Source organism: Delphinus delphis, chromosome 4 (assembly GCF_949987515.2).
Source record: "Delphinus delphis chromosome 4, mDelDel1.2, whole genome shotgun sequence".
In the NCBI taxonomy this organism is placed as follows: Eukaryota; Metazoa; Chordata; class Mammalia; order Artiodactyla; family Delphinidae; genus Delphinus; species Delphinus delphis.
In genome coordinates, this window is record NC_082686.1 from 108358568 (window position 1) to 108386083 (window position 27516).

General features: G+C 39.2%; 1 protein-coding gene across 2 annotated transcripts in view; it reads right to left on the minus strand.

Moving 5' to 3' along the window:
* GMPS (guanine monophosphate synthase) overlaps positions 1 to 27516 on the minus strand; it is a 108840-nt gene that overhangs the window by 14630 nt on the left and 66694 nt on the right. For both annotated transcript variants that reach the window (XM_060011254.1, XM_060011253.1), the window contains 3 exons: positions 22559 to 22752; positions 21995 to 22160; positions 941 to 1092 (listed from right to left, as the gene is read on the minus strand). In XM_060011254.1, the coding sequence (XP_059867237.1) occupies positions 941 to 1092; positions 21995 to 22160; positions 22559 to 22752 (512 nt within the window). The remainder of the gene's footprint in view (positions 1 to 940; positions 1093 to 21994; positions 22161 to 22558; positions 22753 to 27516) is intronic.

Consider the following 27516-nt stretch of genomic DNA (forward strand, 5'->3'; position numbering starts at 1 on the left):
GAACACATGCTTATAAAAAGAAACGAAATTGAGTTATTTGTAGTGAGGTGGATGAACCTAGAGTCTGTCATACACAGTGAAGTAAGTCAGAAAGAGAAAAACAAATACTGTATGCTAACGCATATATATGGAATCTAAAAAAAAATGGTTCTGATGAAACTAGGGGCAGGATAGGAATGAAGATGCAGACGTAGACAATTGACTTGAGGACACGGGGAGGGAGAAGGGTAAGCTGGGACAAAGTGAGAGAGTGGCATGGACATACACACACTACCAAATGTAAAATCGATAGCTAGTGGAAAGCAGCTGCATAGGACAGGGAGATCAGCTCGGTGCTTTGTGACCACCTAGAGGGGTGGGATAGGGAGGGTGGGAATGAGACTTAAGAGGGAGGGGGTATGGGGAACATATGTATACATATAGATGATTCACGTTGTCATACAGCAGAAACTAACACAACATTGTAAAGCAATTATACTCCAATAAAGATGTAAAAAAAGAGAGAGACAAAATATTAGCAATAAAAAAGTAAAAAAAAACACATTGTCAATGTCAACCAACTATACATTAATAAAATTTTTTTAAAAGTCAAAAAAACCCTCAAAACACATGCTTAATGTGATTCAAAAAGGTATATGAACATTCCCATCAAAAGCCTAAAAAAATCTAGCCATTACCCAAAGAACTAAAATCTAATATCAACTGAAAATATCTATTCTTAAGCAGTGAAAACAACAAACTGAAAACATAAGTACATATGTTTTTTAAAAACATGAAACAGTTTTTACTAAGTCAGTATAATAGCAATATATCGTAAAACTCTTAGCCAACAAAAGAATCAAAATTAATCACAAAATTTGATTATTTGGTATAATGATAAGGAAAAAAATACTAAAATTCACATCGAAAATAGTACACATTGAAGATATTAAAAAGGTACCTTAACAAAAGTATCCCCAATGATTTTTCTTTTCTCCTCAGGACTCGTAGTCATATTTAAGGTTTTGCTAATTCTCTTTCGTGGAGTTCTGTCTTCATCTGATATTGGTAGAGTTGTTGTTCCATTGTAGAAAGAATGAGCAGCATTTATCACTGGGTAAGAGGAGAGAAGCATGTTTTAAACTAACATGATATTTGAAAATCATAAATGATAGGTCAAACTACAAACAGAAAACCCAGATGGATCCTCTGATCTCCCCGTAATTTGCCTGCATATTCTAGAACTACCAGTAAACTATGACTGACAGAGTCCATACACAGGCACTCACTGAATCTTGTTCCATTAAGAATCGTGTGGCATTAATTCTAGGGCCAGGGACTTCCCTGGTGGCACAGTGGTTAAGATATCATGCTCCAAATGCAGGGGGCCTGGGTTTGATCCCTGGTCAGGGAACTAGATTCCACATGCATGCCACAACTAAGAGTTCGCATGACACAACTAAGGAGCCAGCGAGACGCAACTAAGGAGCCTGCCTGCTACAACTAAGACCTGGCGCAACCAAATAAATAAATAAATAAATATTAATTATCTAGGGCCATAATATCACAAATTATGCTAACTGCCTCCCATCTTATTCAGTGCTTCACCACAGCAACAAGCAAAACCCCAACAAGAAGCATTACCCCAAGGGAATCAAAGCAGTGGTACATACACGGGGATCAAAGCCCTCAGAAGTGCACACTGACCAGTCTCTTGAAAAACCGAGATCTATAAACACATATTTAGTGATCCTTGGTTGTCTCTTTATTTTTTTCTGAATTTCAGTTTATATTTTATACAGCAGATTCTTATTAGTTACCTATTTTATACATATTGGTGTACATAGGTCAATCCCAACCTCCCAATTCATCCCACCCCCACCAACACCCGCGTTCCCTCCTTGGTGTCCATACGTTTGTTCTGTACATCTATGTCTCCATTTCTGCTTTGCAAACCAGTTCACGTGTACCATTTTTCTAGACTCCACATACATGAGTTAATATACGATATATTTTTTTCCCTTTCTCACTTACTTCACTCTGTATGGCAGTCTCTAGGTCCATCAACGTCTCTACAAATGACCCAATTTTGTTCCATTTTATGGCTGGGTAATATTCCACTGTATATATGTACCACACCTTTATCCATTCGTCTGCTAATGGGCATTTAGGTTGCTTCCATGACCTGGCTATTGTAAATAGTGCTGCAATGAACACTGGGGTGCACGTGTCTTTTTCAATTATGGTTTTCTCTGGGTATATGCCCAGTAGTGGGATTGCTGAATCATATAGTAATTCTGTTTTTAGTTTTTTAAGGAGCCTCCATACTGTTCTCCATAGTGGCTGTATCAATTTACATTCCCACCAACAGTGCAACAGGGTTCCCTTTTCTCCACACCCTCTCCAGCACTTGTTGTTTGTAGACTTTCTGATGATGCCGACCATTCTAACTCATGTGAGGTGATACCTCATTGTAGTTTTGATGTGCATTTCTCTAATAATTAGTGATGTTGAGCAGCTTTTCATGTGCCTCTTGGCCATCTGTATGTCTCCTTTGGAGAATGTCTACTTAGGTCTTCTGCCCATTTTTTGATTGGGTTGTTTTTTAAATATTGAGCTGCATGAGCTGTTTATATATTTTGGAGATTAATCCTTTGTCCGTTGATTCGTTTCCAAATATTTTCTCCCATTCTGAAGGTTGTCTTTTCCTCTTTTTGCCTTGTTTATAGTTTCCTTTGCTGTGCAAAAGCTTTGAAGTTTCATTAGGCCCCATTTGTTTACATTTCCATTACTCTAGGAGTTGGGTCAAAAAAGATGTTGCTGTGATTTATGTCAAAGAGTGTTCTTCCCATGTTTTCCTCTGAGTTTTATAGTGTCTGGTCTTACATTTAGGTCTTTAATCCATTTTGAGCTTATTTTTGTGTATGGTGTTAGGGAGTGTTCTAATTTCATTCTTTTACATGTAGCTTTCCAGTTTTCCCATCATCATTTATTGAACAAACTGTCTTTCCTCCATTGTATATCCTTGATCCTTTCTAATATATTAGTTGACCATAGGTGCGTGCGTTTATCTCTGGGCTTTCTATCCTGTTCCATTGATCTGTATTTCTGTTTTTATGCCAGTACCATACTGCTTTGATGACTGTAGCTTTGCAATATACTCTGAAGTCATGGAATCTGATTCCTCCAGCTCCGTTTTTTTCCGACAAGATTGCTTTCCCTATTTGGGGGCTTTTGTATCTCCATACAGAGATACAGATTTTAAGATTTCTTGTTCCAGTTCTGTAAAAAAAATGCCACTAGTAACCTGATAGGAATTGCACTGAATCTGTAGACTGCTTTGGGGAGTACAGTCATTTTCACAATGTTGATTCCCCCAATCCAACAATATGGTACATCTCTCCATCTGTTTATGTCATCTTTGATTTCTTTCATCAGTGTCTTACAGTTTTCTGAGTAGAGGTATTTTTTTTTCAAATGCACTTTTTTAATAAACATCTTTATTTGAGTATAATTGCTTTACAATGGTGTGTTACCTTCTGCTTTATAACAAAGTGAATCAGTTATACATATACATATGTCCCCATATCTCTTCCCTCCTGCATCTCCCACCCTCCAACCCTCCCTAACCCACCCCGCTAGGTGGTCACAAAGCACCAAGGTATTCTCCCTGTGCTTTGTGGCTGCTTCCCACTAGCTACCTATTTTAAATTTGATAGTGTATATATGCCCAGGCCACTCTTTCCCTTTGTCAGAGCTTAACCTTCCCCCTCCCCGAACCCTCAGGTCCATTTTCTAGTAGGTCTGTGTCTTTATTCCCGATGTGCCTCTAGGTTCTTCATGACCTTTTTTTTTTTTCAGATTCCATATATATGTGTTAGCGTACGGTATTTGTTTTTCTCTTTCTGACTTACTTCACTCTGTATGACAGACTCTAGGTCCATCCACCTCACTAGAAATAAAAAAATTTCGTTTCTTCTTATGCCTGAATAATATTCCATTGTTTATATGTGCCACATCTTCTTTATCTATTCATCTGTTACTAGACACTTAGGTTGCTTCCATATCCTGGCTATAGTAAATTGAGCTTCAATGAACATATTCGTACATGACTCTTTTTGAATTATGGTTTTCTCAGGGTATATGCCCAGTAGTGGGATTGCTGGGACATATGATAGTTCTATTTGTAGTTTTTAAAGGAACGTCCATACTGTTCTCCATAGTGGCTGTATCAATTTACATTCCCACCAGCAGTGCAAGAGTGTTCCCTTTTCTCCACACCCTCTCTAGCATTTACTGTTTGTAGATTTTTTGATGATGGCCATTCTGACCGGTGTGAGATGATCTCATTGTAGTTTTGATTTGCATTGCTCTGATGATTAATGGTGTTGAGCATTCTTTCATGTGTCTGTTGGCAACCTGTATATCGTCTTTGGAAAAAAGTCTATTTAGGGCTTCTGCCTAGGTTTGGATTGAGTTGTTTGTTTTTTTGATATTGAGCTGTATGAGTTGCTTGTAAATTTTGGAGATTAATGCTTTGTCAGTTGCTTCATTTGCAAATATTTTCTCCCATTCTGAGGGTTGTCTTTTGGTCTTGTTTATGGTTTCCTTTGCTGTGCAAAAGCTTTGAAGTTTCATTAGGTCCCATTTGTTTTTTGTTTTTATTTTCATTTCTCTAGGAGGTGGGTCAAAAAGGATCTTGCTGTGATTTATGTCACAGGGTGTTCTACCTATATTTTCCTCTATGAGTTTGATAGCGTCTGGCCTTACATTTAGGTGTTTAATCGATTTTGAGTTTATTTTTGTGTATGGTGTTAGGGAGTGTTCTAATTTCATTCTTTTACATGTAGCTGTCCAGTTTTCCCAGCACCACTTACTGAAGAGGCTGTCTTTTCTCCACTGTATATACTTTCCTCCTTTATCAAAGATAAGGTGACCATATGTGCATGGCTTTATCTCTGGGCTTTCTATTCTGTTCCATTGATCTATATTTCCGTTTTTGTGCCAGTACCATACTGTCTTCATTACCATAGCTTTGTAGTAGACTCTGAAGTCAGGTAGCCTAATTCCTCCAGCTCCGTTTTTCTTTCTCAAGATTTCTTTGGCTAATCGGGGTCTTTTGTGTTTCCATACATATTGTGAAATTTTTTGTTCAAGTTCTGTGAAAATTGCCATTGGGAGTTTGATAGGGATTGCACTGAATCTGTAGATTGCTTTGGGTCGTAGAGTCATTTTCACAATGTTGGTTCTTCCAATCCAAGAACATGGTATATCTCTCCATGTGTTTCTATAATCTTTAATTTCTTTCATCAGTGTCTTATAATTGTCTGAATACAGGTCTTTAGTCCACTTAGGTGGGTTTATTCCTAGATATTTTATTCTTTTTGTTGCAGTGGTAAATGGGAGTGTTTTCTTTATTTCACTTTCAGATTTTTCATCATTAGTGTATAGGAATGCAAGAGATTCTGTCCATTAATTTTGTACCCTGTTACTTTACCAAATTCATTGATTAGCTCTTGTAGTTTTCTGGTAGCATCTTTAGGATACTCTATGTATAGTATCATGTCATCTGCAAACAGTGACAGCTTTACTTCTTTTCCGATTTAGATTCCTTTTATTTCTTTTTCTTCTCTGACTGCTGTGGCTAAAACTTCCAAAACTATGTTGAATAAGAGTGGTGAGAGTGGGCAACCTTGTCTTATTCCTGATCTTAGTGGAAATGCTTTCAGTTTTTCACCACTGAGGACGATGTTGGCTGTGGGTTTGTCATATATGGCCTTTATTATGTTGAGGAAAGTTCCCTCTGTGCCTACTTTCTAGAGGGATTTTATCATAAATGGGTGTTGAATTTTATCATAAGTTTTGCCTGCATCTATTGAGATGATCATATGGTGTTTCTCCTTCAATTTGTTAATATGGTGTATCACATTGATTGATTTGCATATATTGAAGAATCCTTGCATTCCTGGGATAAACCCCACGTGATTATGGTGCATGATCCCTTTAATGTGCTGTTGGATGCTGTTTCCTAGTATTTTGTTGAGGATTTTTGCATCTATGTTCATCAGTGATATTGGCCTGTAGTTTTCTTTCTTTGTGACATCTTTGTCTGGTTTTGGTATCAGGGTGATGGAAGCCTAGTAGAATGAGTTTGGGAGTGTTCCTCACTCTGCTATATTCTGGAAGAGTTTGAGAAGGATAGGTGTTAGCTCTTCTCTAAATGTTTGATAGAATTCACCTGTGAAGCCATCTGGTCCTGGGCTTTTGTTTGTTGGAAGATTTTTAATCACAGTTTCAATTTCAGTGCTTGTGATTTGTCTGTTCATATTTTCTATTTCTTCCTGGTTCAGTCTTGGAAGGTCATATCTTTCTAAGACTTGGTGCATTTCTTCCAGGTTGTCCATTTTACTGGCATATACTTGCTTGTAGTACTCTCCCATGATCCTTTGTATTTCTGCTGTGTCAGTTGTTACTTCTCCTTTTTTGTTTCTAATTCTATTGATTTAAATCTTGTCCCTATTTTTCTTGATGAGTCTGGCTAATGGTTTGTCAATTTTGTTTATCTTCTCAAAGAACCAGCTTTTACTTTTATTGCTCTTTGCTATCGTTTCCTTCATTTCTTTTTCATTTATCTATGATGTAATCTTTATGATTTCTTTTCTTCTGCTACCTTTGGGTTTTTTTTATTCTTCTTTCTCTAATTGCTTTAGGTGTAAGCTTAGGTTGTTTATTTGAGATGATTGTTCCTTAAGGTAGGATTGTATTGCTATAAACTTCCCTGTTAGAATTGTTTTGCTGCATCCCATAGGTTTTGGGTCATCGTGTTTTCACTGTTATTTGTCTCTAGGCATTTTTTGATTTCCTCTTTGATTTCTTTACTGATCTCTTGGTTATTAAGTAGTGTATTGTTTAGCCTCCATGTGTTTGTATTTTCTTACAGATTTTTTCCTGTACTTAATATCTAGTCTCATAGCATTCTGGTCATAAAAGATACCTGATACGATTTCAATTTTCTTAAATTTACTACGGATTGACTTGTGACCCAAGATATAATATATCCTGGAGAATGTTAAATAAGCACTTCAGAAGAATGTGTATTCTGTTGTTTTTGGATGGAATGTCCTATAAATATCAATTAAGTCCATCTTGTTTAATGTATCATTTAAAGCTTGTGTTTCCTTATTTTCAGTTTGGATGATGTGTCCATTGGTGAAAGTGGGGTGTTAAAGTACCCTACTATTATTGTGTTATTTTCGATTTCCTCTTTTACGGCTGTTAGCATTTGCCTTTTGTATTGAGGTGCTCTTATGTTGGATGCATTAATTTTTACAATTGTTATATCTTCTTCTTGGATCAATCCTTTGATCATTATATAGTGTCCTTTGTCTCTTGTAATAGTCTTTTTTTTAAAGTCTATTTTGTCCGATATGAGAATTGTTACTCCAGCTTTGATTTTCATTTGCATGGAGTATCTTTTTCCATCCCCTCATTTTCAGTCTGTATGCATCCTTAGGTCTGAAGTGGGTCTCTTGTAGACAGCATATATACGGACCTTGTTTTTGTATCCAATCAGCCAGTCTATGTCTTTTGGTTGGAGCATTTAATCCATTTACATTTTAGGTAATTATCGATATGTATGTTCCTATTACCATTTTCTTAATTGTTTGGGTTTGTTATTGTAGGTCTTTTCTTTCTCTTGTGTTTCCTGCCTAGAGAAGTTCTTTTAGCATTTGTTGTAAAGCTGGTTTGGTGGTGCTGAACTCGCTTAGCGTTTGCTTGTCTGTAAAGATTTTAATTTCTCTGCCAAATCTGAATGAGATCCTTGCTGGGTAATCTTGGTTGTAGGTTTTTCTCCTTCATCACTTTAAATATGTCCTGACACTCCCTTCTGGCTTGCAGTTTCAGCTGAAAGATCAGCTGTTAACCTTAAGGGGATTCCCTGGTGTGTTATTTGTTGTTTTTCCCTTGCTGCTTTTAATATTTTTTCTTTGTATTTAATTTTTGATAGTTGGATTAATATGTGTCTTGGCATGTTTCTCCTTGTATTTATCCTGTATGGAACTCTCTTTGCTTCCTGGACTTGATTAACTATTTCCTTTCTCATATTAGGGAACTTTTCAACTATAATCTCTTCAAATATTTTCTCAGTTCATTTCTTATTCTCTTCTTCTTCTGGGATCCCTAAAATTCGAATGTTGGTGCGTTTAATGTTGTCCCACAGGTCTCTGACTGTCCTCAATTCTTTTCATCCTTTTCTCTTTATTCTGCTCTGCAGTAGTTATTTCCACTATTTTATCTTCTAGGTCACTTATCCAATCTTCTGCCTCAGTTATTCTGTTATTGATCCCTTCTAGAGAATTTTAAATTTCATTTATCGTGTTGTTCATCACTGTTTGTTTGCTCTTAGTTCTTCTAGGTCCTTGTTAAACATTTCTTATATGTTCTCCATTCTATTTCCAAGATTTCTGATCATCTTTACTATCACTATTCTGAATTCTTTTTCAGGTAGACTGCCTATTTGCTCTTCATTTGTTAGGTCTGGTTGGTTTTTACACTGCTCCTTCATCTGCTGTGTGTTTCTCTATTTTCTCATTTTGCTTAACTTACTGTGTTTGGGGTCTCGTTTTTGCAGGCTGCAGGTCTGTAGTTCCCGTTGTTTTTGGTGTCTGTCCCCAGTGGCTAAAGTTGGTTCAGTGGGTTGTGTAGCCTTCCTGGTGGAGGGGATTAGTGCCTGTGTTCTGGTGGATGAGGCTGAATCTTGTCTTTCTGGTGGGCAGGTCCACGACTGGTGGTGTGTTTTGGGGTGTCTGTGGCCTTTTTATGATTTTAGGCAGCCTCTCTCCCAGCCCATTAGGGTGGGGTTGTGTTCCTGTCTTGCTAGTTGTTTGGCACAGGGTGTCCAGCACTGTAGCTTGCTGGTCATTAAGTGAAGCTGGGTCTTCGTACTGAGATGCAGATCTCTGGGAGATTTTTGCCATTTGATATTATGTGGAGCTGGGAGGTCTCTTGTGGACCAGTGTCCTGAAGTTGGCTCTCCCACCTCAGTGGCACAGCCCTGACGCCTGGCTGAGGCACCAAGGCTCAGAATAAAATGGAGAAAAGAAAGAAAGAAAAGAAACAAAAAAAAGAAAGAAAGAAGATAAAATAAAGTAAAATAAAGTAATTAAAATAAAAAATTATTTAAAAAAATTTTTAAGTAATTAATAAAAAACAAAAACACACACACAGATGCCTAGGACAAATGGTAAAAGCAAAGCTATAAAGACAAAATCACACACAAAAGCATACACATACACACTCACAAAAAGAGAAAAAGGGAGAAATATATATATATCCTTGCTCCCAAAGTCCACCTCCTCAATTTGGGATGATTCGTTGCCTATTCAGGTATTCCACAGATGCAGGGTACTTGAAGTGCATTGTGGAGATTTAATCTGCTGCTCCTGCTGCTGCTGGGAGAAATTTCCCTTTCTCTTCTTTGTTCACACAGCTCCTGAGGTTCAGCTTTGGCTTTGCACCCGCCTCTTCATGTAGGTCACCTGAGGGCCTCTGTTCTTCACTCAGGACGGGGTTAAAGGAGCAGCTGATTCGGGGGCTCTGGCTCACTCAGGCCAGGGGGATGGAGGGGTACAGAATGCGGAGCGAACCTGCCACGGCAGAGGTCAGAGTGACGATGCACCAGCCTGAGGTATGCAGTGTTCTCCCGGGGAAGTTGTCCCTGGATCACGGAACCCTGGCAGTGGCGGGCTACACAGGCTCCCGGGAGGGACGGTATGGATAGTGACCTGTGCTTGCACATAGGCTTCTTGGTGGCTGCAGTAGCAGCCTTAGCGTCTCATGCCTGTCTCTGGGGTCCACGCTGCTAGCCGCCTGAGTACAGGTCTTTTAACTCCATTGGTAGGTTTATTCCTAGGTATTTTATTTTATTTGTTGTAGTGGTGAATGGAATTCTTTCCTTAATTGTTCTTTCTGATCTTCTGTTGTTAGTGTATAGGAATGCAAGAGGTTTCGGTATGTTGATTTTGTATCCTGCAACTTTACCAAATTCATTGATTAGCTCTGGTAGTCTTCTGGTAGCATCTTTAGGATTTTCTAAGTATAAGTATCATGTCATCTGCAGCGACAGTTTTACTTCTTCTTTTCCGGTTTGTATTCCTTTTATTTCTTTTTCTTCTCTGGTTGCCATGGCTAGGACTTCCAAAATTATGTTGAATAACAGCAGCGAGAGTGGACATCCTTGTCTTGTTCCTGATCTTAGAGAAAATGCTTTCAGTTTTTCACCATTGAGAATGATGTTTGCTGTGGGTTTGTCGTATATGGCCTTTATTATGTTCAGATAGGTTCCCTCTATGCCCACTTTCTGGACAGTTTTTATTCTTAGCATAAATGATGTTGAATTTTGTCAAAAGCTTTTTCTGCATCTATTGAGATGATCATATGGTTTGTATTTTTCAAGTTGTTAATATAGTGTATCACATTTATTGATTTGTGTATATTGAAGAAGCCTTGAAACGCTGGGATAAACCCCACTTGATCATGGTGTATGATCCTTTTAATGTGCTGTTGGATTCTGTTTGCTAGTATTTTGTTGAGGATTTTTGCATCTACATTCATCAGTGATATTGGTGTGTAATTTTCTTTTTTTGTAGTATCTTTATCTGGTTTCGGTATCAGGGTGATGGCGGCCTCATACAATGAGTTTGGGAGTGTTCCTTCCTCTGCAATTTTTTGGAAGAGTTTGAGAAGGATGGGTGTTAGCTCTTCTCTAAATGCTTGAGAGAATTCACCTGTGAAGCCATGTGGTCCAGGACTTTTGTTTGCTGGAAGATTTTTAATCACAGTTTCAATTTCTTTACTTGTGATTGATCTATTCATATTTTCTATTTCTTCCTGGTTCAGTCTTGGAAGGTTATACCTTTCTAAGAAGTTGTCTATTTCTTCCAGGTTGTCCATTTTATTGGCACAGAGTTGCTTGTAGCAGTCTCTTAGTATGCTTTGTATTTCTGCCGTGTCCATTGTAACATTCCCTTTTTCATTGCTAATTTTATTGATTTGAGTCCTCTCCCTCTTTTTCTTGATGAGTTTGGCTAAAGCTTCATCAATTTTGTTTATCTTCTCAAATAACCAGCTTTTAGTTTTATTGATCTTTGCTAGCATTCCCCCTTTTTTTTTCATTTATTTCTGATTTGAAAATGATTTCTTTCCTTCTACTAACTGGATTTTGTTTGTTCTTCGTTCTGTAGTTCCTTTAGGTGTAAGATTAGATTGTTTATTTGAGATTTTTCTTGTTTCCTGAGATAGGATTGTATTGTTATAAACTTCCCTCTTAGAACTGCTTTCGTTGCATCCCCATAGGTTTTGGATTGTCGTGTTTTTGTTGTCATTTGTCTCTAGATATTTTCTGATTTCCTCTTTGATTTCTTCAGTGATCTCTTAGTTATTTAACTTATTGTTTAGCCTTCATGTGTTTGTGTTTTTTAACATTTTTCTCCCTGTAATTGACTTCTAATCTCATAGCAGTGTGGTCGGAAAAGATGCTTCATATGATTTCAATTTTCTTAAATTTACCAAGGCTTGATTTGTGACCCAAGATGTGACCTAACCTGGAGAATGTTCTGTGTGCACTTGAGAAGAAAGTGTAATCTCCTGTTTTTGAATGGAATGTCCTATAAATATCAATTAACTCTATCTTGTCTATTGTGTCATTTAAAGCTTGTGTTTCCTTATTAATCTTCTGTCTGGATGATCTGCCCATTGGTGTAATGAGGTGTTAAAGCCCCTCACTATTACTGTGTTACTGTCAATTTCCTCTTTTATAGCTGTTAGCATTTGCCTTATGTACTGAGGTGCTCCTATGTTGGGTGCATATATATTTATAATTGTTATATATTCCTGGATTGCTCCCTTAATCATTATATGGTGACCTTCCTTGTCTCTTGCAACATTCTTTATTTTACAGTCTATTTTATCTGATATGAGTATTGCTATCCAGCTTTCCTTTGGTATCCATTTGCATAGAGTATCTTTTTCCAACCCCTCACTTTCAATCTGTTTGTATCTGTAGGTGTGAAGTGGGTCTCTTGTAGACAGCATATATATGAGTCTTGCTTTTGTATCATTTCAGCGAGCCTGTGTCTTTTGGTTGGAGCATTTAATCCATTCACGTTTAAGGTAATTATCGATATGTATGTTTCTATTAACGTTTTTTTAATTGTTTTGGGTTTGTTTCTGTAGGTCCTTTTCTTCTCTTGTGTTTCCCACTTAGAGAAGTTCCTTTAGCATTTGTTGTAGAGCTGGTTTGCTAGTGCTGAATTCTCTTAGCCTTTGCTTGTCTGTAAAGCTTTTGATTTCTCCATCGAAATCGAATGTGATCCTTGCTAGCTAGAGTAATCTTGACTGTAGGTTCTTCCATTTCATCACTTTAAATATATCATGCCACTCCCTTCTGGCTTGTAGATTTTCTGCTGAGAAATCAGCTGTTAACCTTATGGGAGTTCCCTTGTATGTTCTTTGTCATTTTTCCCTTGTTGCTTTCAATAATATTTCTTTGTCTTTAATTTTTGTCAGTTTGTTTACTATGTGTCTCGGCGTGTTTCTCCTTGGGTTTATCCTGCCTGGGACTCTCTGCGCTTCCTGGACTTGGGTGGCATTTTCCTATCCCATGTTAGGGAAATTTATGATTATAATCTCTTCAAATATTTTCTCGGGTCCTTTATCTCTCTGTTCTCCTTCTGGGACCCCTAAAATGTGAATGTTGGTGCATTTAATGTTGTCCCAGAGGTCTCTTAGTCTGTCTTCATTTCTTTCCATTCTTTTTTCTTTATTCTGTTCCACGGCAGTGAATTCCACCATTCTGTCTTCCAGGTCACTTATCTGTTCTTCAGCCTCAGTTATTCTGCTACTGTTTCCGTCTAGTGTATTTTTCATTTCAGTTATTGTATTGTTCATCTGTTTGTTCTTTAATTCTTCTAGGTGTTTGTTCTTTAATTGTTCTAGGTCTTAGTTAAACATTTCTTGGATCATCTCAATCTTTGCCTCCATTCTTTTTCCAAGGTCCTGGATCATCTTCACTATCATTATTCTGAATTCTTTTTTTGGAAGGTTCCCTACCTTCACTTCATTTAATTGTTTTTCTGGGGTTTTATCTTCTTCCTTCATCTGATACACAGTCCTCTGCCTTTTCATTTTGTCTATCATTCTGTGAAGGTGGTTTTTGTTCCACAGGCTGCAGAATTGTAGTTCTTCTTCCTTCTGCTCTCTCTCCAAACCCCACACTCCAGAGGCCCCCCTTTGGCTGTGGTGCCTCTCCCCTTCCACAGAGGTCCTAAGCAGAGGCCCCGCCCCATGCTTGAACATCACCCTGCCTAGGCCCTGCCCCGAAGGTCTTTTCTGACTGCATGTGTCCTGAGCCTAGCCCCCGCCTCCCACTCAAACGTCACCCCTGGCTGTTCTTTTAAAGAGCAAAGAATTTAAAAAACTAGGATCTTTATTTGGTAGCAAGGCTGAACAATTGGTGGGCTTCACTGTAAGATGCCAAGGCACCTGGCTACTTCACTGGAGAACACCAGTGAATTTGTGGGTCTTTCTCTTAAGCTGGCCAATTACGCAGAGAAGACACCTCCGATTTCCAGCTTATCAGCACTGTGATAGTTTGAATAGAGGAAGTGGCAAGGGGGAGGGAGATACCATTCAGTACATAAGATTTTTACTTCATCTTACTTCCACCCTCAGCTATGCCTGGCATTGAGATGCCCAAGAACAAAATCTCTCTTGTTTAGCCTAGAGTTTGTAGAGAATAAATCCACAGTCTTCTGATAAGGAGGGATAGCAGCAGTGTGTTCCTGTTTTAAGGAAAAAGGATCTGCTTCTCAGATTTTTAACCAATCCATTTTAGGCTAACCCAGTGAACCAGGTCCCATAGGGGAGTCAAAGTTTCCAACTCTTGAGCCTACACGTAAGTCTTCTGTTTTGTTGGCTTCCTTCCCTCACCCCACACCCCAAGGTTTTGGAGTCCTCCATTCTACTATGACAGTTAACAAGGACAGATGCAGGTTTTTGTGGAGCTGAAACTTAAACAACTTGGGGGTCCTCTTCAAGAAAAAGAATAACAAATCAGGAGAGGGAGAAGATGGCGGAAGAGTAAGACGCGGAGATCACCTTCCTCCCCACAGATACATCAGAAATACATCTACATGTGGAACAACTCCTACAGAACACCTACTGAACGCTGGCAGAAGACCTCAAACCACCCAAAAGACAAGAAACTCCCCACGTACCTGGGTAGGGCAAAAGAAAAAAGAATAAACAGAGACAATAGAATAGGGACGGGACCTGCACCAGTGGGAGGGAGCCGTGAAGGAGGAAAGGTTTCCACAAACTAGAAGCCCCTTTGCGGGCGGAGACTGCGGGTGGCGGAGCGGGGGAGCTTCGGAGCCATGGAGGAGAGCGCAGCAACAGGGGTGCAGAGGGCAAAGTGGAGAGATTTCCGCACAGAGGATCGGTGCTGACCAGCAGTCACCAGCCCCAGAGGCTGGTCTGCTCACCTGCTGGGGCGGACGGGGCTGGGAACTGAGGCTCAGGCTTTGGTCTGAGCGCGGGGAGAGGACTGGTGGTGTGAACACAGCCTAAAGGGGTTAGTGCACCAAGATTAGCCAGGAGGGAGTCCAGGAAAAGTCTGGACCTGTCGAAGAGGCAAGAGACTTTTTCTTCCCTCTTTGTTTCCTGGTGCGCGAGGAGAGGGGATTAAGAGTGCTGCTTAAATGAGCTCCAGAGACAGGTTCCAGCCGCGGCTATCAGCACTGACCCCAGAGACAGGCATGGGACGCTAAGGCTGCTGCTGCCGCCACCAAGAAGCCTGTGTGCAAGCACAGGTCACTCTCCACACCTCCCTTCTGGGGAGCCTGTGCAGCCCGCTACTGCCACGGTCCAGGGATCCAGGGACAACTTCCGCAGGAGAACACACGGCGCGCCTCAGGCTGGTGCAACGTCATGCCGGCCTCTGTCGCCGCAGGCTCGCCCCACACTCCACCCACACTCCGTACCCCTCTCTCCTCCCAGGCTGAGTGAGCCAGAGCCCCCCGAATCAGCGGCTACTTTAACCCTGTCCTGTATGAGTGAAGAACAGACACCCTCCGGCGACCTACATGCAGAGGCGGGGCCAAACCCAAAGCTGAACCCCGGGAGCTGTGCGAACAAAGAAGAGAAAGGAAATCTCTCCCAGCAGCCTCAGGAGCAGCAGATTAAATCTCCACAATCAACTTGATGTACCCTGCATCTGTGAAATACCTGAATAGACAACAAATCATCCCAAACTGAAGAGGTGGACATTGAGAGCAAGATTTATGATTTTTTCCCCTCTTTCAATTTTTGTGACTGTGTATGTGTAGGCTTCTGTGTGAGATTTTGTCTGTATAGCTTTGCTTTCACCATCTGTCCTAGGGTTCTATCTGTCCGTGTTTGTTATTTTTTTTACTTTTTAAATAATTTTTTTCTTAATAATAATTTTTTTATTTTAATAACTTTATTTTATTTTACCTTACTTTATTTTCTTTCATCCCCTTCCTCCCTCCCTTCCTTCCTTCCTTCCTCCCTCCCTCCCTTCTTTCCTTTTCCTCCTTTTCTTCCTTTCTTTCTACTTTTTCTCCCTTTTATTCTGAGCCGTGTGCATGAAAGGCTGTTGGTGCTGCAGCCTGGAGTCAATGCTGTGCCTCTGCGGTGGGAGAGCCAACTTCAGGACACTGATCCACAAGAGACCTCCCAGCTCCACATAATACCAAACGGTGAAAATCTCCCAGAGATCTCCATCTCAACACCAACACCAAGCTTCACTCAACGACCAGCAAGCTACAGTGTTGGACACACTATGCCAAACAACTAGCAAGACAGGAACACAACCCCACCCATTAGCAGAGAGACTGTCTGAAATCATAATAAGTCCACAGACACCCCAAAACACACCACCAGACGTGGACCTGCTCACCAGAAAGACAAGATCCAGCCTCATCCACCAGAACACATGCACTAGTCCCCTCCACCAGGAAACCTACACAACCCACTGAACCAACTTTAGCCACTGGGGACAGACACCAAAAACAACGGGACTCCGAACCTGCAGCCTGCAAAAAGGAGACACCAAACACAGTAAGACAGGCAAAATGAGAAGATAGAAAAACACACAGCTGATGAAGGAGCAAGATAAAAACCCACCAGACCTAAATGAAGAGGAAATAGGCAGTCTACCTGAAAAAGAATTCAGAATAATGATAGTAAACATGATCCAAAATCTTGGAAACAGAATACAGAAAATGCAAGAAACATTTAAAAAGGACCTAGAAGAACTAAAGACGAAACAAGCAATGATGAACAACACAATAAAAGAAATTAAAAATTCTCTAGGGCTTCCCTGGTGGTGCAGTGGTTGAGAGTCCACCTGGCGATGCAGGGGATGTGGGTTTGTGTCCCGGTCCGGGAGGATCCCACAAGCCGTGGAACGGCTGGGCCTGTGAGCCATGGCCGCTGGGCCTGCGCGTCCAGAGCCTGTGCTCTGCAGTGGGAAAAGCCACAGCAGTGAGAGGCCCGCATACCGCAAAAAAAACAAAACAAAACAAAAAGAAAACTCTAGAAGGGATCAATAGCAGAATAACTGAGGCAGAAGAACGGATAAGTGACCTGGACGATAAAGTAGTGGAAATAATTACTGCAGAGTAGATTAAAGAAAAGAGAAAAAAGGAACTGAGGACAGTCTCAGAGACCTCTGGGACAACATTAAATGCACCAACATTCGAATTATAGGTGTTCCAGAAGAAGAGAAAAAAAAGGGACTGAGAAAATATTTCAAGAGATTATAGTTGAAAACTTCCCTAATATGGGAAAGGAAATAGTCAATCAAGTCCAGGAAGCACATAGAGTCCCATACAGGATAAATCCAAGGAGAAACATGCCAAGACACATATTAATCAAACTGTCAAAGGTTATATACAAAGAAAACATATTAAAAGCAGCAAGGGAAAAACAACAAATAACACAAAAGGGAATCCCCATAAGGTTAACAGCTGATCTTTCAGCAGAAACTCTGCAAGCCAGAAGGGAGTGGCAGGACATATTTAAAGTGATGAAGGAGTAAAACCTACAACCAAGATTACTCTACCCAGCAAGGATCTCATTCAGATTTGATGGAGAAATAAAAACCTTTACAGACAAGCAAAAGCTGAGGGAGTTCAGCACCACCAAACCAGCTTTAAAACAAATGCTAAAGGATCTTCTCTAGGCAAGAAACACAATAGAATGAAAAGACCTACAATAACAAACCCAAAACAATTAAGAAAATGAGAATAGGGATGTACATATTGATAGTTACCTTAAATGTAAATGGATTAAATGCTCCCACCAAAAGACACAGACAGGCTGAATGGATACAAAAACAAGACCCATATATATGCTGTATACAAGAGACCCACTTCAGACCTAGAGACACATACAGACTGGAAGTGAGGGGATGGAAAAAGATATTCCATGCAAATTGAAACCAAAAGAATGCCGGAGTAGCAATTCACATATCAGACAAAATAGACTTTAAAATAAAGACTATTAGGAGAGACAAAGAAGGACACTACATAATACTCAAGGGATCGATCGAAGAAGATATAACAATTGTAAATATTTATGCACCCAACATAGGAGCACCTCAATACATGAGGCAAATACTAACAGCCATAAAAGGGGAAACTGGGGCTTCCCTGGTGGCGCAGTGGTTGAGAGTCTGCCTGCCGATGCAGGGGACACGGGTTCGTGCCACGGTCCAGGAAGATCCCACATGCCGCGGAGCGGCTAGGCCCATGAGCCATGGCCGCTGAGCCTGCATGTCCAGAGCCTGTGCTCCGCAACAGGAGAAGCCACAACAGTGAGAGGCCCTCATACCGAAAAAAAAAAAAAAAAAAAATCTTCCAACCAACAGACGCCCAGGACCAGATGTCTTCACAGGCGAATTCTTTCAAACATTTAGAGAAGAGCTAACACCTATCCTTCTCAAACTCTTCCAAAATATAGCAGAGGGAGGAACACTCTCAAACTCATTCTACATGGCCACCATCACCCTGATACCAAAACCAGACAAGGATGTCACAAAGAAAGAAAACTAGAGGCCAATTTCTCTGATGAACATAGATGCAAAAATCCTCAACAAAATACTAGTAAACAGAATCCAACAGCACATTAAATGGATCATACACCATGATCAAGTGAGGTTTATTCCAGGAATGCAAGGATTCTTCAATATACGTAAATCAATCAATGTGAGATACCATGTTAACAAATTGCAGGAGAAAAACCATATGGTCTTCCTCAGTAGATGCAGAGAAAGCTTTCAACAAAATTCAACACCCATTTATGATAAAAACCCTCCAGAAAGTAGGCACAGCGGGAACTTTCCTCAACATAATAAAGGCCATATATGACAAACCCATAGCCAACATAGTCATCAATGGTGAGAAACTGAAAGCATTTCCACTAAGATCAGGAACAAGGCAAGGTTGCCCACTCTCACTACTCTTATTCAACATAGTTTTGGAAGTTTTAGCCACAGCAAAAAGAGAAGAAAAGGAAATAAAAGGAATCCAAATCGGAAAAGAAGAAGTAAAGCTGTCACTGTTTGCAGATGACATGATACTATATATAGAGAATCCTAAAGATGCTACCAGAAAACTACTAGAGTTAATCAATGAATTCAGTAAAGTAGCAGGATACAAAATTAATGCACAGAAATCTCTTGCATTCCTATACACTAATGATGAAAAATCTGAAAGAGAAATCAAGAAAACACTCCCATTTACCATTGCAACAAATAGAATAAAATATCTAGGAATAAACCTATCTAAGGAGACAAAAAGCCTGTATGCAGAAAATTATAAGACACTGATGAAAGAAATTAAAGATTATACAAATAGATGCAGAGATATACTATGTTCTTGGATTGGAAGAATCAACATTGTGAAAATGACTCTACTACCCAAAGCAATCTACAGATTCAATGCAATCCCTATCAAACTACCACGGGCATTTTTCACAGAACTAGAACAAAAAATTTCACAACTTGTATGGAAACACAAAAGACCCCGAATAACAAAAGCAATCTTGAGAATGAAAAAAGGAGCCAGAGGAATTCAGGCTCCCTGACTTCAGACTATACTACAAAGCTACAGTAATCAAGACAGTATGGTACAGGCACAAAAACAGAAAGATAGATCAGTGGAACAGGATAGAAAGCCCAGAGATAAACCCACGCATATATGGTCACCTTATCTTTGATAAAGGAGGCAGGAATGTCCAGTGGAGAAAGGACAGCCTCTTTATAAGTGGTGCTGGGAAAACTGGATAGGTACATGTAAAAGTATGAGATTAGATCAGTCCCTAACAACGTACACAAAAATAAGCTCAAAATGGATTAAAGACCTAAATGTAAGGCCAGAAACTATCAAACTCTTAGAGGAAAACATAGGCAGAACACTCTATGACATAAATCACAGCAAGATCCTTTTTGACCCATCTCCTAGAGAAATGGAAATAAAAACAAAAATAAACAAATGGGACCTAATGAAACTTCAAAGCTTTTGCACAGCAAAGGAAACCATAAACAAGACCAAAAGACAACCCTCAGAATGGGAGAAAATATTTGCAAATGAAGCAACTGACAAAGGATTCATCTCCAAAATTTATAAGCAGCTCATGCAGCTCAATAACAAAAAAACAAACAACCCAATCCAAAAATGGGCAGAAGACCTAAATAGACATTTCTCCAAAGAACATATACAGACTGCCAACAAACACATGAAAGAATGCTCAACATCATTAATCATTAGAGAAATGCAAATCAAAACTACAATGAGATATCATCTCACACCAGTCAGGATGGCCATCATCAAAAAATCTAGAAACAATAAATGCTGGAGAGGGTGTGGAGAAAAGGGAACCCTCTTGCACTGTTGGTGGGAATGTAAGTTAATACAGCCACTGTAGAGAACAGTATGGAGGTTCCTTAAAAAACTACAAATAGAACTACCATATGACCCAGCAATCCCACTACTGGGCATATACCCTGAGAAAACCATAATTCAAAAAGAGTCATGTACCAAAATGTTCACTGCAGCTATATTTACAATAGCCCGGAGATGGAAACAACCTAAGTGTCCATCATCGGATGAATGGATACACAAGATGTGGCACATATATACAATGGAATATTACTCAGCCATAAAAAGAAATGAAATTGAGCTATTCGTAATGAGGTGGATGGACCTAGAGTCTGTCATACAGAATGAACTAAGTCAGAAAGACAAAGACAAATACTGTATGCTAACCCATATATATGGAATTAAAAAAAAAATGTCATGAAGAACCTAGAGGTAAGACAGGAATAAAGACACAGACCTACTAGAGAATGGACTTGAGGATATGGGGAGGGGGAAGGGTATTCTGTGGCAAAGTAAGAGAGAGCCATGGACATATATACACTACCAAACGTAAAACAGATAGCTAGTGGGAAGCAGCCGCATAGCACAGGTAGATCAGCTCAGTGCTTTGTGACCACCTAGAGGGGTGGGATAGGGAGGGTGGGAGGGTGGGAGACACAAGAGGGAAGAAATATGGGAACATATGTACATGTTTAACTGTTTCACTTTGTTGTAAAGCAGAAACTAACACACCATTGTAAAGCAATTATACTCCAATAAAGATGTATTAAAAAAAAGAATAATAAATCAGGCATTTTTTAAAATCACAAATTAATACTACCACAGCTAACACAGACTATACACAGAAACACTGCAAATCACAAATATAGCACCAAACCCAGACTAAATGTATCCCCAACTCAACGTTTTCTTAGTGTAATCCCAAAATGCCTGCAGCCACTACAAACCCACCCAAAAGAGAGCAAGTTAGAGTGGAAAGAAAAAGTAATCTAAATTAACAGCCAATTGACAAATAACACTAAATATTTTCTGGAAGAATGTACATAAAACATTATCCCAGAAAATTCTGAGAAAGTATAGTAATGAAAGGACATAAATCCAACCATAGATTAAAATGTACTATGAAACTGTCATGATTAAAACAGTTTGGTACTATTTTACATACTGGAGTTAATTTATGAGAAATTACATTGAGGCAACTAGCTAATGCTTGGGAAGAAAAGAAAAAACCTTAATAGCCCCTAATTCCTTATATAATCAATATAAATAAATAAATAAAAATAAAGTAAATTAACGGCAAATTATTAAAATATCTTACTTTCAAATTGCATAAAAATTGTAACTATGAGAAGACACTACTAGGTTCCTTCCCCAGAGTTTGGTAAAGGCTTGGCTAGTGAGCAGTACTGAAATTTAAGCTTCATTAGCTTAACGGACAAAATCTGCATAATCCATCTGCTTTTCACTTTCCAACATTTTTTTGAAACCATCAGACTGCTATTACCTCCTCCCTATTCCTCATTCTTCTGGCATTATACTTGTTTTATGCCTGTAGTGTTATTTTAGTGACGTTTCCAAAGGAGAAAGAAATAGACTCATCTTTACTTCATGTTTAACTACAACTCTTCATTTTATACTCAACCTTTTGGCATCAATTCCACTTAAATCAATAATATGTAGTTTATATCATTAAACTACTGACTTAATTTCATTATAGCTATTGCTTACATCTTGTTTTTTTAAAGTATAAAAGATATCCACAAATGTAAAAGCAGTTAAGGCCTAAGAAGATGAACAGAAAGAACAGAATAGTAGCTGGAAAAAGGTAACTTACTGATTTATACATAACATTTGGAGTAATCAAGTTTCCAAATTTATATTGTGACCCCTCTTGAACCAAAAGTAATTACAAGGTAAAAATAAAAAACATTTTCAACCATAAGCTTAGTGGGAAAACTGTACTTAGTTAAGGCAGTGTGCTCACTTAATCATACGCTAGATTTGATTAAACAAGTTCTGACATGTAAATTAACTCTTCCGGAGTTCAATACCTTTGACTTGAATTCCAAGCTTTTTGAGGGCCTCTTCAACAGACTGACTTTCTCGTTTTCTCATAAAGCCATTATCAATGTGCACAGCAATGACTTGCTCTTGGTTCAAAGCACGATTCAACAAAGCTGTACAAACTGTTGAGTCTACTCCACCACTGAGCAAAACCTACAGGGTGAAATGAAAAGTCAAACTGAGTAGAATAAGGAAAAAGAAGCTAAGTTATCAGCTTAAATCACTACCTAAAAACACTGGGGAATTCCCTGGCGGTCCAGTGGTAAGGACTCCATGCTTACTGCCAAGGACCCAGGTTCAATCCCTGGTCGGGGAACTAAAATTCCACAAGCTGTGCAGCACAGCCAAAAAAAGCAAAACAACAAAACAAAAACAAAAAACCACTGTCTGTACGAAAGGTATGTATGGTAACTGAAAGAACACACTGAAACAGTGCAACTCAAAAGCACATGATCACCCAGTCAAAATTTAAGGGCTATGCTGAGTAAGCCAACTCTGAGTTCTAATATCACTGACATAAATTTATAGACTTTCAAATATAAATTGCTTACCAAAACTTTTGATGTGCCGACTCTCTCTTTGATCTCTCGAATGCACTCAAGTTCTCTGTTCTGCACAGTGAAGGTCCCACTGCACCCAGCGATGTCGAAGAGGAAATTTTTCAGTATTACTTTCCCATTTTCTGTAAGGCCAACTTCAGGGTGGAACTGGGCTCCATATAATTTTTTAGATTCATTTGCTATACCTTTATAGGGAAAATAATCATAAATTAAAATTTTTTCCTATTGAACAGACTCAACCAGAACCCACAGTAATTCCTCACAATTTCTTCCTCCATAAACGTGGAAACTGATACAAATTAGTGGATTTTTAGCTATGGGGAAAAAAATACAAATAAAAACTACATTGCCATGGTACAGCTTTATAAAGGTCTTTCCTTATACAGCAATTAATGAACTACATGACCTTGAAATAAGTCCTACAGAGATAATTCACAGTACCCTCAGTTCTCTACCTAGGTTACTGCAATTGTCTTATCTATTTAATGCAGTGATAACTCGATTTTAGATCTCAGTCCCATATGCCTTCACATGCAATGTGCAGGTACCAATTTTCTATATTAGAAAATCCTCATACATTAAACCTATCAGAATATTCTAAGTGTTTCTTTCTTGGGTACTATTAACCAAATATAACTTCATTGACTTGATTAATGTGTTTCTGACACTTTATCATCTATAAAGCAGCAGATATTAGGCTAAATGTTTTATATAGACATGTACTACTCCGTATCTATGGCTCTGAGATATTATTCCAGGGTTTCAACATCTGACAAGACAATCAGTGTTATATACCACATAAACAAAATGAGGGATAAAAATAATATGGTCATCTCAATAGATACAGAAAAAGCAAAAGATAAAATTCAACATCATACATGATAAAAACTCTCAACAAACTGGTAGAGAAGGAACGTACCTCAACATAATAAAGGCCATATACAACAAGTCCACAATTAACATACTCAGTGGTGAAAAGCTTTTCCTCTAAGATCAGGAACAAAACAAGAATTCAACAAAGTATTGGACATCCTAGCCAGACCAGTCAGGCTAGAAGAAAGAGATAAAATCATCCAAATTGAAAACGAAGAAGTAAAACTGTCTCTATTTGCAGATGCCACAACACTGTCTCTAGGAAACCCTAGAGATTCTAACAAAATGCTGTTAGAACTAATAAATTATTTCAGCAAGCTTGCAGAAAAGAAAACCAACCTACAGAAATCAATTGTGTGTGTACTAACAACAAACTGTCAGCAGGAAAAATTAAGAAAACATTGCCATCAACAAAATCAAAAAGAATAAAACACTTAGGAATAAATTTAACCAAAAAGGTCAAAGATCTGTACACTGAACATTGTAAGACCTTGATGAAAGAAACTGAGGAAGGAACAAATAAAAAGATATTCCATGTTCATGGATTAGAAGAATTACTACTATTAAAATGTCAATTCTCACCAAAGTAATCTACAGATTCAATTCAATCTCTATCAAAAGTGGCAAAGTATAAAAGTGGTGACCTAGGGACTGGGGGACGAGGGGAATAGGGAGAGGCTGGTTAAAGAGTACAAATTCTTGGGTTTAAGATGAATAAGGTCTGAGGATCTAATGTATAATATGGTGACTATAGCTGATAGCAAATTTCAGTGATCCAATACAGTGTTAAGAGAGTAGAAATTAAATGTTCTCACCAAAAAAAAGTAAATACAGTTAGTTGACCCTTGAACAATGCAAGGCTTAGGGTTACCTACCCTTTGTGCAGTCAAAAATCTGCATATAACTTTACAGTCAGCCCTCTGGATCTGCAATTCCACATCCACAGTTTCAACCAACCACACATCACATAGTACTGAAGGAAATATTTAGCAAAAAAAAATCCACGTATTAGTTGACCCACACAGTTCAAAACTGTGTTTTTCAAGGATCAACTGTATGTGAGCCGATGGATGGGTTAATTAACTCAGTGGGGAAAAATCCTTTCACAATGTATATCAAATCATCACATTGTACCCTTTAAATATTTTACAGTTTTGTCAAATATACCTCAATAAAGCTGGAAAACTTAAATTTTAAAAAAAGTTGGGAGAAAAAAACCCACCAACCTAAAATTCTGTGTCCTGAGAAACTACCCTTCAAAAATGCAAGAAAAATAAAGAACTTTCTCAAATGAACAAAACTTGAGGCCATTTGTTGCCAGGAGACTACCTTGCAAGAAATATTAAAAGAAGTTCTTTAGGAAGATTGGTTCAAGATGGTGGAGCAGGGCTTCCCTGGTGGCGCAGTGGTTGAGAGTCCGCCTGCCGATGCAGGGGATGTGGGTTCATGCCCCCGTCCGGGAAGACCCCACATGCCGCGGAGCTGCTGGCCCCATGAGCCATGGCCGCTGAGCCTGCGCGTCCAGAGCCTGTGCTCTGCAACGGGAGAGGTCACAACAGTGAGAGGCCCGCGTACCGCGAAAACAAAACAAAACAAAACAAGCACAAAACAAACAAACTAAAAAGATGGTGGAGCAGAAGGATGTGCACTCACTCCCTCTTGCAAGAGCACTGGAATCACAACTAACTGCTGAACGATAATTGACAGGAAGACACTGGAGCTCATCAAATAAGATACCCCACATCCAAAGAAAAAGGAGAAGCCACAATGAGATGGTAGGAGGGGCGCAATCACAATAAAATCAAATCCCATAACTGCAAGGTGGGTGACTCACAAACTGGAGAACAATTACACCACAGAAGTCCACCCACTGGAGTGAAGGTTCTGAGCCCCACCTCAGGCTTCCCAACCTGGGGGTATGGCAATGGGAGGAGGAATTCCTAGAGAATCAGACTTTGAAGGCTAGCATGATTTGACTGCAGGACTTTGACAGGACTGGAAGAAACAAGAGACTCCACTCTTGGAGGGCACACACTAAGTAGTGTGCACGTCGGGACCCAGAGGAAGGAGCAGTGACCCACAGGAGACTGAACCAGACCTACCTCCTAGTGTTGGAAGGTCTCCTGCAGAGGTGGGGGGTGGCTGTGGCTCACCACAGGCACAAGGACACTGACAACAGAAGCTCTGGGAAGTATTCCTTGGCTTAAGCCCTCCCAGAGTCTGCCATTAGCCCCACCAAAGAGCCACGTAGGCTCCAGTGCTCGGTCAACTCAGGCCAAAAAACCAACAGGGAGGGAACTCAGCCCCACTCATCAGCAGACAAGCAGATTACAGTTTTACTGAGCTATGCCCACCAGAGCAATACAGAGCTCTACCCACCACCAGTGCATCCCATCAGGAAGCTTGCACAAGACACTTAGACAGCCTCATCCACCAAAGGGCAGACAGCAGAAGCAAGAAGATCTACAATTCTGCAGCCTGTGGAAGGAAAACCACATTCACAGAAAGATAGATTGGATGAAAAGGCAAATGACTTTGTACCAGATGAAGGAACAACATAAAACCCCAGAAAAACAACTAAATGGAGACAGGCAACCTTCCAGAAGAGGAATTCAGAATAATGATAGTGAAGATGATCCAGGACCTCGGAAAATGAATGGAGGCAAAGATCGAGAAGATTCAAAAATGTTTAACTAAGACCTAGAAGAATTAAAGAACAAACACCTAGAAGAATTAAAGAACAAAGAAACAGATATAAACAATACAATAACTGAAATGAAAAATACACGAGAAGGAAACAACAGCAGAATAACTGAGGTCGAAGAACGGATAAGTGACCTGGAAGACAGAATGGTGGAATTCACTGCCACAGAACAGAATAAAGGAAAAAGAATGAAAAGAAATGAAGACAGCCTAAGAGACCTCTGGAACAACATTAAACACAACAACATTTGCATTACAGGGGTCCCAGAAGGAGAACAGAGAGAGAAAGGACCCAAGAAAATATCTGAAGAGATTATACTTGAAAACTTCCCTAACATGGGAAAGGAAATAGCCATCCAAATCCAGGAAGAGCACAGAGTCCCAGGCAGGATAAACCCAAGGAGAAACAAGCCAACAAACATAATCAATTTGAGAAAAATTAAAGACAAAGAAAAATTATTGAAAGCAACAAGGGAAAAACAACAAAGAACATACAAGGGAACTCCCATAAGGTTAAGAGCTGATTTCTCAGCAGTAACTCTACAAGCCAGAAGGGAGTGGCAGGACATGTTTAAAGTGATGAAAGGGAAGAACCTACAATCAAGATTACTCTAGCCAGCAAGGATCTCATTCAGATTCAACAGAGAAATCAAAAGCTTTACAGACAAGCAAAAGCTAAGAGAATTCAGCACCACCAAACCAGCTCTACAACAAATGCTAAAAGAAGTTTCTCTAAGTGGGAAACATAAGAGAAGAAAAGGACCTACAAAAACAAACCCAAAACAATTAAGAAAATGTTAATAGGAACATACATATCAATAATTACCTTAAATGTGAATGGATTAAATGCTCCAACCAAAAGACACAGGCTCGCTGAATGGATACAAGAGCAAGACCCATATATATACTGTCTACAAGAGACTCACATCAGACCTACAGACACATACAGACTGAAAGTGAGGAGATGGAAAAAGATATTCCATGCAAATGGAAATCAAAAGAAAGCAGGAGTAGCAATACTTGTATCACATAAAACAAACTTTAAAATAAAGAATGTTACAAGAGACAAGGAAGGATGATCAAGGGGGGATCAATCCAAGAAGAAAATATAACCATTATAAATCTATAGGCACCCAACATAGTAGCACCCCAATACGTAAGGTAACTGCTAACAGCTATAAAAGAAGAAATCCACAGTAACACAATAGTGGGGGACTTTAACAACTCACTTACACGAATAGACATATCATCCAGACAGAAAATTAATAAGGAAACACAAGCTTTAAATGACACAATAGACAAGATAGAGTTAATTGATACTTATAGGACATTCTATCCAAAAACAGCAGATTACACTTTCTTCTCATTTGCAC